The sequence below is a fragment of the Oncorhynchus gorbuscha genome, linkage group LG01, assembly GCF_021184085.1.
Source record: "Oncorhynchus gorbuscha isolate QuinsamMale2020 ecotype Even-year linkage group LG01, OgorEven_v1.0, whole genome shotgun sequence".
Lineage (NCBI taxonomy): Eukaryota > Metazoa > Chordata > Actinopteri > Salmoniformes > Salmonidae > Oncorhynchus > Oncorhynchus gorbuscha.
In genome coordinates this window covers 51,909,995-51,922,538 of record NC_060173.1, presented here as the reverse complement: position 1 = coordinate 51,922,538, position 12,544 = coordinate 51,909,995, and the positions used below count along the sequence as shown (strand labels likewise).

The window sequence follows — 12,544 nt, the reverse complement described above, 5'->3', positions numbered from 1 at the left end:
TTGTAGCCACTCATTGTAATATGTAGGCTAATATGTAGGCTAAATGTAAGAGACATTTGGGTACATTAAGTTTTGAACTCTTGGTGAGTCATGGCCACACATTTAAATGGCATTCGGCCTACATTTCTTCTTCAATGGCCCTTCATTTGAATGGGATGGGTAGTCCAAAGCTTCAAGATGAAAAATGTATATAGGCCTGATCCCTCACTATATGTAGCCTAGCCTATAACATTTACAGACGCCATAGTCCACTGCATCTACTCAGAGTAGGGTTTAAGCTACTGTTTGAAGGGAAGACTGAGGTCAAAACTTGACACTCTGCAAATATGAGGCAGAGTTACATGATGATGAAGAATCCAAAAAATGAATCCAGTACCACCACAGTCTGCCTACCTCTTTCCTTTACCCAGGTCAAACTCAGTTGACGTCTGTCTGGCAGAATGTGGCTTCACTACGCTGCCAGACAAATGTTTGAGCGATGCTGCCGTTGGTTTTCCACCACCGGAATCTCTGCCCAGGCTCTGATATTAGCACAGCTGATAAGACACCCTTGGGCCATAGAGTACACAATGCTACAGAGAGAGAGTGAGAGACCCGCCTGGCTGCCTTACATGCCAAATTCCTCACAAACATCAGTGCTAGGATAGCTAGAGAGAGTCCAGGCACAGCTAGCCTACACCACAATGGGAGGTGTGAGGGAAACTCAGGAGAGGCTTGTGTCGCCTGATAGAGAGTATCTGACTGAGGGACTGGGTAGTGATAAGAATTCGTTTATTTTGTTTTAGATTCTATGTTGTTTGAAGAACTTGATAAATGCACACACGTGTTACCGGTTTCTGACAACACATAGGGTGTTCTTATTTCGAAACGCATTGTTCTGTAGTGTACAACCCATGTGACAGTCCTTGTGCAAGCCAGGCACACTAAACTTTAACAGGCCTTTTATGGACTCCCCTTTACCCTGACTGTGCATAATTTTGTAAGTGGGGTTGTCATGGATTTCTGAGGCAGCATGACTCAAATAGATTTAAATTATTTTCCTTTTCCTCCCTGCTGTCGCTGGTCATTTCCATGTAAAAAGGACCCATTAGCAGAAACGTGATATTTATAGGATCATATCAAATTTGGTGTCAAATGAATGCTAATAGTGTATATTTTTGAGAAATAAAGGCATGATATGTTTTTCAACCATTTCCCACCCTAAAAATGTGGAATAAGCAAAGGCTTTGATTTCTGGTCACACAGATAGTCTTAAAAGGTATTAGAAACACACCAATACACAATAATGTTGAAGTGAAGGCGCCTGCCAACTAATTTCAACAGCAAAGATACAGGTGTCCTTTCTAACTCAGTTGCAGGAGAGGAAGGAACCACTCATGGATTTCACCATGAGGACAATGGTGACTTTAAACCAGTTACAGAGTTTAATGACTGTGATAGGAGAAAACTGAGGATGGATCAACAACATTGTAGCTAATCCACAATACTAACCTAATTGACATAGTGAAAAGAAGGAAGCCTGTATAGCAAGGCACAAAAAAAATCCAGCACATCACTGAGTACCACTCTTCATATTTTCAATCATGGTGGTGGCTGCATCATGTTATGGGTTTGCTTGTCATTGGCAAGGACTAGGGATAAATAACTTTAGGATAAAAAATAAATATCTGCTTTCCAACAGAGATTGGGAGACAGTCACTTTTCAGCAGGACAATAACTTAAAACACAAGGCCAAATATACACTGGAGCTGCTGACCAAGATGTCATTGAATGTTCCTGAGTGTCCGAGTTAGACTTTCAATATGATTTAAGTAAAAATTCTATGGCAAGACTTGAAAACGCAAAATGGTGAGGCCTATATCGGTTATCACGATATTTAGAGTAGCATATCGTAGAAGAGGTCTCCCCAAATATTGCCCAACCCTAGTAGTCATAGTATTGTTGCTGCTAACAATTTTGTTTATGAATAATGATTAAGGCAGCCCCCCGCTCCTCTGATTGAGGGGTTGGGCTAAATGCGGAAGACGCATTTCAGTTGAATGCATTCAGTTGTGCTGACGAGGTATCCCCCTTTCCCTTTTCTTTTCCGAAATCAATGAGTGGCCAAAAAATCAGTAACAGAATGACTGCAATTGAATTGGCCACAATGAGAAATTATAGTCACAAACCACAGTTGCAGTAAAGAAAAGTAGAGTATTTGTTCAGTACTGTACAACATATGGATTCTTCTTGACCTGAGTGCTGCTTTTGACATGGTGAGCCATCAGATCCTCCTCACCAGGCTTGAGGGTCTGGGTGATGAGGGTACCGCACTCTCCTGGCTACAATCATAACTCACCAACTGGACCCCCTACATCTCTCTCAATGGCCACACCTCAGCTGCAATTGTACAGGTTGTCCCTCAAGGCTTTGTGCTGGGTCTCTTACTCTTCATCATCTACATCCTCCCCCTTGGTCAGATCCTCCGTCACTTCAACCTTGACTTCCACTGCTATGCCGATGACACCCAGATATACCTCGGCACCAAATCCCTCCTCAACCCACCTCTGACCCATATTGAATCCTGCCTCTCTGTAATAAAAACATGGATGCAACTAAACTTACTCAAGCTCCACAGTGATAAATCGGAACTCCTCCTCATAGGCACCAAATCCACCCTCACCAAAACTAGAAACTTCACCCTCACTGTCTCCCTCCCTCCATGCACACAACTTTGGAGTCATCCTGGACTCCACATTGTCTTTTGACCAACACATAAGACAGACTGTCAAATCCTCATAATTCCATCTCCGCACCATTGCCAAAGTCAGGTCTTCCCTCAACTGTCCTGCTGCTGAAACCCTCATACATGCATTCATCTCTACCCGTCTTGACTACTGCAATACACTACTCTCCGGCATTAACTCGAGCTCCCTCCATAAGCTTCAAATGGATCAAAACTTTACAGCCCGACTCCTTACCCACACTAAGTCCTGGTAGCACCCCCCTCCCCTGTCGTGAACTCCACTGGGCCCCTGCCTCCCAATGCATTCTTTACAAGATCCTCCTTCTGACCTACAAAGCCCTTCACCACTTTGTCCCCCTTACCTTCAAACACCTTCTCCCCTACAAACCCCCACACGCACTCCATTCCACCAGCAAGCCATCTTGTCCCCCCCTTCATTACTATTAATAATAAATAAAAAAATGTGTGTAGATCAGCTTTAATATGGCAGATAGATTGTGGCTTCCTTCATTGTAATTGTCTGCATCAATTCCAATCCCCCATACATTTTTTTATGTATGTGTTTTATACATATTTTATACATTTATGCAAGATTGGATCCCTGAGGTGACAGTGTAAATATCTGTCATATATATATATATATATATAGATATATATATATATATTAGATATAGCTCGGGGATTCGATCTTGCAACCTTCGGTTACTAGTCCAACGCTCTAACCACTAGGCTACCTGCCGACCAGACCGTGATGGACCCTCCACCTCCAAATCGATCCCGCTCCAGAGTAGAGGCCTCGGTGTAACGCTCATTCCTTCGACGATAAACGCGCATCCAACTATCACCCCTGGTGAGACAAAACCGCGACTCATTAGTGACGAGCACTTTATGCCAGTCCTGTTTGGTCCAGCGACGGTGGGTTTGTGCTCATAGGTGACGTTGTTGCCAGTTATGTCTGGTGAGAACCTACCTTACAACAGGCCTACAAGCCCTCAGTCCAGCCTCTCTCAGCCTATTGCGGACAGTCTGAGCAATGTTGGAGGGATTGTGCGTTCCTGGTGTAACTCGGGCAATTGTTGTTGCCATCCTGTACCTGTCCCACAGGTGTGATGTTCGGATGTACCGATCCTGTGCAGGTGTTGTTACACGTGGTCTGCCGCTGCAAGGACTATCAGCTGTCCATCCTGTCTCCCTGTAGCGCTGTCTTAGGCATCTCGCAGTACGGACATTGCAATTTATTGCCTTGGCCACATCTGCAGTCCTCATGCCTCTTTGCAGCATGCCTAAGGCATGCTCACGCATATGAGCAGGGACCCTGGGCAACTTTCTTTTGGTGTTTTTCAGAGTCAGTAGAAAGGCCTCTTTAGTGTCCTAAGTTTTCATAACTGTGACCTTAATTGCCTACCGTCTGTAAGCCGTTCCACAGGTGCATGTTCATTGAAAAAGCATGGGAAACAGTGTATAAAGCCTTTACAATGAAGATCTGTTATTTGGAGTTTTACGAATTATCTTTGAAAGACAGGGTCCTGTAAAAGGGACGTTTCTTTTTTTGTTGAGTTTATATAACGTAGGTACATGACGTAATAATGTCGCATAACATTTTGCGCTACACGTGCCTCACAGCATTCCTAACCTAGCCCGCACAATGTCTGCTGTGTGGGTCGAGCAGTCATTTGAAAGAGTAAGACGATTTCAGCAAAATACATTTAAAGCCAAGATAATGGAATTCAAAGCCCTTGAAAATCAACCGTTCTCTGTCGTGGGTGATGTTGGCTTTCGCCGACTGGTTGAGCACCAAGTGCGCTATTTGTCAGATGTTGAACTACCATAATTAAACAGACATATATATACTATGGAGCGCTGTTTGGGTCTTTGCATGTCAAAAAAGTTACAGTAGCACTGTCAAAGCTGTACAAAAGTCTGCAAGCAAACACCGGCCACGAACAATGTGTTTACAGTACCGAGTTGGTAATAAAGCATAATTTGTTTGACTGCAACTTCGGAGGTTGCTAGCTTTAGCTTGGTAGCTAGCTAGCACAAATACAACCAGCCTGAAAACAATGACCAGTAGAAACTGCAATCATTTTCATTATTCTTAGCAATGATTTAGGAATCCTTGTTGAGAAAATATCAGCTAGGTTGCCACTTGTTGTTCGCCAATTGAAATTTCAGTTCATGAAAATAAATCGCTAGCCAGCTACTTAACCCTGTTGCCTAAAGCTAATGTTATAAGCAGCCAGCTAGCTTTATCTGGCTCGTGAGGCTCGACTGAACCGAGTTATGTGTTGTTAAGCTAGCCACAATAAGGATTTGGCAAAATAAAACAATGTCATTGACAGTGATGCAAATTCTATAATTATATAAATACTTTTATTTTGAAGGCCAACTGCAAAGTCCACTTTTGTGGCTAATCCTTATTGTGGCTAGTGTCATAGATGGGTCCGACCACCATTCATGAAATAAGAACTGTCTTATAAATTAGGGTTATTTTAGATGACACCTAGCTATCTAACTATACCTACTGAAACAGATCTCTTTTTTGACAAGCAAAGACCCAAACGGCATTCCACAGAAATCATGTTTGAGAATGAAACAACTGAACAAATGAACAACGAAACCGCACAGCAAGTAAGTGAAAGAAATGTGTTGATTATGACGACCCGGACGACGCTGGGACAATTGTGCGCCGCCCTATGGGACTCCCAATCACAGCCGGATGTTATTCAGCCTGGATTTGAACCAGGGTCTGTAGTGACGCCTCTTGCACTGAGATGCTGTGCATTAATCCGCTGCGTACGTGGGTGTGTATGTAACTATTTAACTGTACTAGAATGCTTCAAATTTTAAATTTCTGTTATCGGTATCGTCTCTTTTTGGCAAGGAAAATATAGGATATCGGTATCGGCCAAGAATTTAATGTTGGTGCATCACGTATACATACATGCATACATACTACATACATATCGTTTGAAAAGTTTGGGGTCACTTAGAAAGGTCCTTGTTTTCCATGAAAACATACATGAAATGAGTTGCAAAATTAATAGGAAATATAGTCAAGACGTTGACAAGGTTATAAATAATGATTTTAATTGAAATAATTGTGTCCTTCAAACTTTGCTTTTCTCAAAGAATCTTCCATTTGCAGAAATTACAGCCTTGCAGACCTTTGGCATTCTTGTTGTCAATTTGTTGAAGTAATCTGAAGAGATTTCACCCCATGATTCCTGAAGCACCTCCCACAAGTTGGATTGGCTTGATGGGCACTAATTACGTACCATATGGTCAAGCTGCTCCCACAACAGCTCAATAGGGTTGAGATCCGGTGACTGCTGGCCACTCCATAATAGACAGAATACCAACTGACTGCTTCTTCCCTAAATAGTTATGGCATAGTTTGGAGCTGTGCTTTGAGTCATTGTCCTGTTGTAGGAGGAAATTGTCTCCAATTAAGCGCCATCCACAGGGTATGGCATGGCGTTGCAAAATGGAGTGATAGCCTTCCTTCTTCAAGATCCCTTTTACCTGTCCAAATCTACCACCAAAGCACCCCCAGACCATCACATTGCCTCCACCATACTTGACAGATAGCATCAAGCACTCCTCTAGCATCTTTTCATTTTTTCTGCATCTCACGAATGTTCCTCTTTGTGATCCGAACACATCCAATCTTAGATTTGTCTGTCAAAAACACTTTTTTCCAATCTTCCTCTGTCCAGTGTCTGTGTTCTTTTCCCTATCTTAATAGTTTATTTTTATTGGCCAGTCTGAGAGATGGCTTTTTCTTTGCAACTCTGCCTAGAAGGCCAGCATCCTGGAGTCGCCTCTTCACTGTTGACATTGTGACTGATGTTTTGCGTGTACTATTTAATGAAGCTGCCAGTTGAGGGGTCTGTTTCTCAAACTCGACTCTCTAATGTGCCTTTCCAAATCATGTCCAATCAATTGAATTTACAAGAGGTGAACTCACAGTTGTAGAAACATCTCAAGGAATATCAAAGGAAACAGGATGTACCTGAGCTCAATTTCGAGTCTCATACCAAACGGTGCGAATACTTATGTAAATAAGGTATTTGTTTATACATTTGCAAAAACTTTTAACTTTGTAATTATGGGGTATTGTGTGTAGATTGCTGAGGAACATTTTCTTAAATGGAATCTGTTTTAGAATAAGGCTGTAACGTAACACAATGTGGGAAAAGGGAAGGGGTCTGAATACGTTAACAAATGCACTGTATACAATGTCGGTATCAAATGTCTTAGAGTGATGGACTGTGCCTTCTCCCTGGCCTCTGCGATGGATTAGTCCACTGAGACTGGCACGAATCAGACAATTGTATTGTGCACCATAAGAAAAAAAATAAGGATTGCGACTGCTCTACTAAAGAAATCTCAATCTCAGTCGACCAACAGCTTAATGACCAAACAATAAACGAGTCGACTAAATGGGGTCAGCCCTTAACGTGTATGGATTGTTAAACTTTGTCCTTTTCTTTGCTTGGCATACATTTGAAAGTGCAAAACGTGAGTCTCAGCATCACTCTGTTACTGTGGAATTGCCCCCTCCCTCCCCCATGTTGAAGGACGGTGATACTTCAGGATGTCGGTTGGTCTTGTGCTTGGATTTTTGTACAAGCCATAGTCAAAGGTCCAGTGTGTTTAAAACACAAATATATATCTTGGTAATAGATTTGAAACAGCCTAGCTGTAATTCTATAGGGAACAGTATAAATGCATTAGTATCAGCTAGTTTTTAGTCGTGCAGACGTTTCCATTAGCTATGGACATCGCTCACTAAATGCAGAACAAATGCCTGTCAGACCACTTCATGGTTGTGCAATGTTCCTGGTGATGTCTGTATTGTGACTTGCGGTCTTTTCCCATCCTTTTCCAGGTGTTTGAAGAAGCAGAACTCCCGTCTGACCTGTTGACACCATAGCTGAACTACAAACGCTGTGTACATGGCACCCTCCAGTTGACACCATGGCCCAGATATCCAGTGGTAATGGGTTCAAGCTGGATGTGGCCCAGCCAAAGGGGGTTGTGGGTAAGGAGGAGGCCCTTCAAATGGAGGCGGAGGCCTTAGCGAAACTACAAATGGAGAAGAGACAGACGCTCCCGGCGACCTCGTCTTCCACCTCCTCTTCTGCTTCCTCACAAAACAAACTTCATCCCACCGCCGCTCCCAGGCCTACTCCTTCCTCCAGCAACCGACCGGAGAAGGATCTCATCGTCTTCCCCGAGGCCAAGAAGCAGGTAGAGAAGGACAAGTTCCGGGACATCGATGTCGACAAGCTGACCAACCAGGAGCTAGAGAAGCTCCTGCTGGACGACAGCTTCGGGGCCAACAGCAGCAAGGCCTCGCGGCCCTCCTTGCTGCTGGGGTTCAACCTCAGCGCTTCTTACCCAGGGGGCCACGCCACCTGCAGCCCCTCGCCCTTCCACAGTGGCCAGTGGACGCCCTCCATGCTCTCCACCCCCTCCAGTTCGGGCGTGTCCACACCCACCCACCAGCAGGCTCCCATGTTCCCTTCTGCTCCGTTCCCTAACCCCGAAAACTTCTCCTTCCACAATGGCTTTTCACCGGCCATGCCGCCCTACATAGGCCTGCCCGGCCCGCAGACCTCATTCATGGCCTTTACTCCCATCCAGCAGCCCGGGGCCATGGTGTTCCAGCAGCCCACCGTTACCCTGGAGATGGCCAAGCTCTTCGACAAGATCCACAGTACCTCGGAATACTTGAAGAACGGCAGGTCGGCCAGCACTGACCTGGATTCTTCGTCGACCAGCGTCGCGTCCCTGGCGCCCAACCCACCGCAACCTGCCGTGGAATCCCCTGCTTTCAGCCGCTTCGAGTGGCTGGACCTGGACCCACTCAACAAGCGCAAAGCTGAGGGTGAGGAGGGCTCCTCCCTGGCATCGCGCGGTACAGTAATGGTGGTGGGAGGACCAGCTGGAGGGGACCCCTGGGATGCCGTGCTGCTCGACGAGACAGAGGGCGTGGCTGATGGCAGCAGTCCACCCGTGAAGGTGACGGGTCAACTCTCGGGTCGCTCTCAACCCCGGAGGTCGTCGACGGGGGCAGCAGTCACCAGGAACCACTCCCTTACCATCCCAGCGTCCTCATCCCAGCAAAAGCCAAACAATCAGGTACGTCTAGTCATCTAACGGTAAAAATAAATAATACAATCTCTCTCCTAAGCAAATCTGTACACTACCATACCACAACCTAAACAGGCAGTCATAACACAGCCAAAACAACCAAGATTTTACCATGGCTCATTCAAAATAACCCAACGTAATTAACACCTAAACAAATGGGTATGATTGTAGTTGAACCAAAAATATCAAAGGGTTCATCAAAAGCCTAGCCAAAACAACCAGGTCAAGTCTCACATCAATGACATCATACAGGCACTGCCAAAACATGAATTTTGGTTTCCAAAGCACATACCTGTAGCCAAGTGTTCCACCTCGCAATGCCCACACCTTGTGACGGCAATTCTAAGCCAGCAGTAGCGGAAAATATATTTCAAATTGTTCTGGCAATTCTAACATATATAAAATGCTATGGGAGGAAGGTGTTTTATATTCAATTTACATTTGTATCACAAACAATACAAATAAAAATTTAAATTGCATTTTTCTAGGGCCTTTTTAGACCTATACATGCCTCCTGTAAGACCTGATGATCCTTGAAGCGTACATGATACAGACAACATCTTGGTGACATTATACCCCTTATATTGTGTGCTCTCCAATATGGTGTATGTTTAGCTTCTAAAATAAAAATATTCACATTCATTTATACAATGCAAAACTGTTCTTTTACAGTTTTTTTTCATGACTGTCACAACCCTGTGTCTGTGTGTGTGTGTGTGTGTTGTGTGTGTGTGTGTGTGTGTGTGTGTGTGTGTGTGTGTGTGTGTGTGTGTGTGTTCTGTGTGTGTGTGTCGCCCAAGCCTGTCTGCCTCGCTGCCAGGCAGCAGTACTTAGTGTTGGTATAGCCTAAGCAGGGACAAGATCATACAGCTCCCAAACATGCCCCACGGCGGACTCATCTGACAAGCCCCAGAGCGACCCACTGTTGCCATGGCAGCAGGCGCTCTCATTTAGGCCGAGTGTGAGACTGAGTGTGGTCGGGCGAAGCACTACTATCAACCAGCGGGGCCAGCACAGAGTTACCTTCTACAGACCCAGTCACCCCTTTATCGGTTTACAGTCCCATAGTAAACTTTCATCAAATGTGTGTTTGTGGGGGGCTACAGTGCCTTCAGAAAGTATTCACACCCCTTGATCCCCCCACCCCCACATTTTGTGTTACAGCCTGAATTTAAAATGGATTAAATCTAGATTTGGCCCTATAATGTCAAAGTGGAACTATGTTTTTAGATTTTTTTATAAATTAATTAAAAATTAAAATCTGAAACGTCTTGAGTCAATAAGTATTCAACCCCTTTGGTTATGGTAAGCTTAAATAAGTTCAGGAGTACAAATGTGCTTAACAAGTCACATAAGTTGCATGGACTCATTGTGTGCAATAATAGTGTGTAACATTTTGAATGACTACCTCATCTATCTAACCACTGGGCAGGTAGCCTAGTGGTTAGTGCGTTGGACAAGTAACCGAAAGGTTGCAAGATCGAATCCCTGAGCTGACAAGGTACAAATCTATCGTTCTGCCCCTGAACAAGGCAATTATCCCACTGTTCCTAGACCGTCATTGAAAATAAGAATTAGTTCTTAACTGACATGCCTAGTTAAATAAAGGTATAATTAAAAAAATATATGTAAGGTCCCTTAGTTGAGCAGTTAATTTCAAACACAGATGAAACCACAAAGATGCCCCGCAGAGAAGGGCACTTATTGGTAGATGGGCAAAAATACAAAAGCAGACATTAAATATCCCTTTGTGCTTGGTGAAGTTATGAATTACTTTTTGGATGGTGTACCAATACACCCAGTCACCACAAAGACACAGGTGTCCTTCCTAACTCAGTAGCATGAGAGGAAGGAAACCGCTCAATGGTCAATGGTGACTTTAAAACAGTTACAGAATCGAATGGCTATGATAGGATGCATCAACAACATTGTAGTGACTACACAATACTAACCTAAATGACAGAGTGAAAAGGAAGCCTGTACATAATAAAACATATTCCAAAACATGCATTCTGTTTGCAATAAGGCACAAAAGTAAACCTGCCAACAAATATGCCAAAAATGATTGTCCTGAATACAAAGCGTTATGTTTGGGGCAAACACAGCACATCACTGAGTGCCACAATTCATATTTTCAATCTGTATCATGTTATGGGTATGCTTGTAATGGGCGAGGAATAACAATAAACGGAATAGAGCTAATCACAGGCAACATCCTAGAGGAAAACCTGGTTCAGTTTGCATTCCAACAGACACTGGGAGACATTCACCTTTCAGCAGAACAATAACTTAAAACACAAGGCCAAATATACACTGGAGTTGCTTACCAAGACAACATGTAATGTTCCCGAGTGGCCTAGTTACAGTTTTGACTTAAATCAGCTTGAAAATCTATGGCAAGACTTGAAATGGATTGTGATCCACAACCAAAATAATAATGTGCAAATATTGTACAATCCAGGTGTGCAAAGCCGGAGACTTACCCAGAAAGACTCACAGCTGTAATCGCTGCCAAAGGTGACTCTAACATGTATTGACTCAGTTTCACCATATTAAAACGAGAGTTCAGTTCACGCGACAGGGTTTCCGTTAAAATGTCTTCTAATGAAAGCAACAAAATAACAAAGGCTTTACAATGATGGTGAAACCTTGGATACATCTTGGGGTTAAGTGGGTTGAAATCTTCAAGGATGTCACAGGGAGTGCACAGAAGAATGTCAAAATGCTGAATTTTAGCGCTTTATCAAGTCTCTGAATATTAAAATAATCCGTTTTTTTTAAACATTCTATGTGGTCTAAAGATATCAAAGGGACACAAAGGTGAATTGGTTGGTGGAACTAACCATAACCGAAGGCCTCCTCAGCCCTCTTCTAATCTTCATCCTCCATTTGAAAAGCTTTAAAACACCTCTGTGCGCCTCTGCATGAAAATCTGTCTCATTTAGGTATACTTCTGCAATTAAGACCAAATTATAACCATGAGTCTTCTGCTGAGTTATGTTCTTTCATACACTCTGTGGTGGTGGATAGATAGGCCTACAGAGTGACATATATGGCTAAAAGTAAACTCGGTGACTCAAGTCAATTATCTCGGTCTTCTCCACCTTTCACCCTGTTTAGTCACGACAAACAGGAAGTGCCTTGTGGGTGGACATTGTAGTTGAGAGCCAGACACTAACGGAATCCTCTGAATCAGCTGATTGTAGGTCCTAGATGATAACAACAACCGCATCCTTTGATGAAAAAGGACATTTCTATAATGACACAGTGGAGGTTAAGACAGAGGAATCACTAACTTTCTGATTTGAAAGAGGAAGTCAAACTTTACTTGGTTCACTGGTTCTCCTGACGTAGCTTACGCCAGAAAGTGTAAACCAGGAAGAATTAAATTAAATTGTGACTTTCATATGCGCCGAATACAACAGGTGTAGACTTTACCATAAAATGCTTACTTTCGTGCCCTTTCCCAACAATGCAGAGTTAAAAAGTAAGAAAAGTTGCTAATAAAAATAGAGAAATAATAACAGCATAACTAACAATAATGAGGCTATATAGAAGGAGTACCAGTACCAAATCAATGTGCAGGGGTATGAGGTAGTTGAGGTAATATGTACTTGTAGGTAGGGGTAAAAGTGACTAGGTAATGAGTATAGATAACAG

At 43.4% G+C, this 12,544-nt stretch overlaps 1 protein-coding gene across 1 annotated transcript in view; it reads left to right on the top strand.

Annotated features, from left to right (window-relative positions):
- Nucleotides 1–12,544, top strand: part of LOC124039562 (phosphatidylinositol 4-phosphate 3-kinase C2 domain-containing subunit alpha-like) — a 54,760-nt gene that overhangs the window by 1,973 nt on the left and 40,243 nt on the right. The window contains exon 2 of the mRNA XM_046355665.1: nt 7,617–8,872. Coding sequence (XP_046211621.1) covers nt 7,706–8,872 — 1,167 coding nt within the window. The 5' untranslated portion in view covers nt 7,617–7,705. The remainder of the gene's footprint in view (nt 1–7,616; nt 8,873–12,544) is intronic.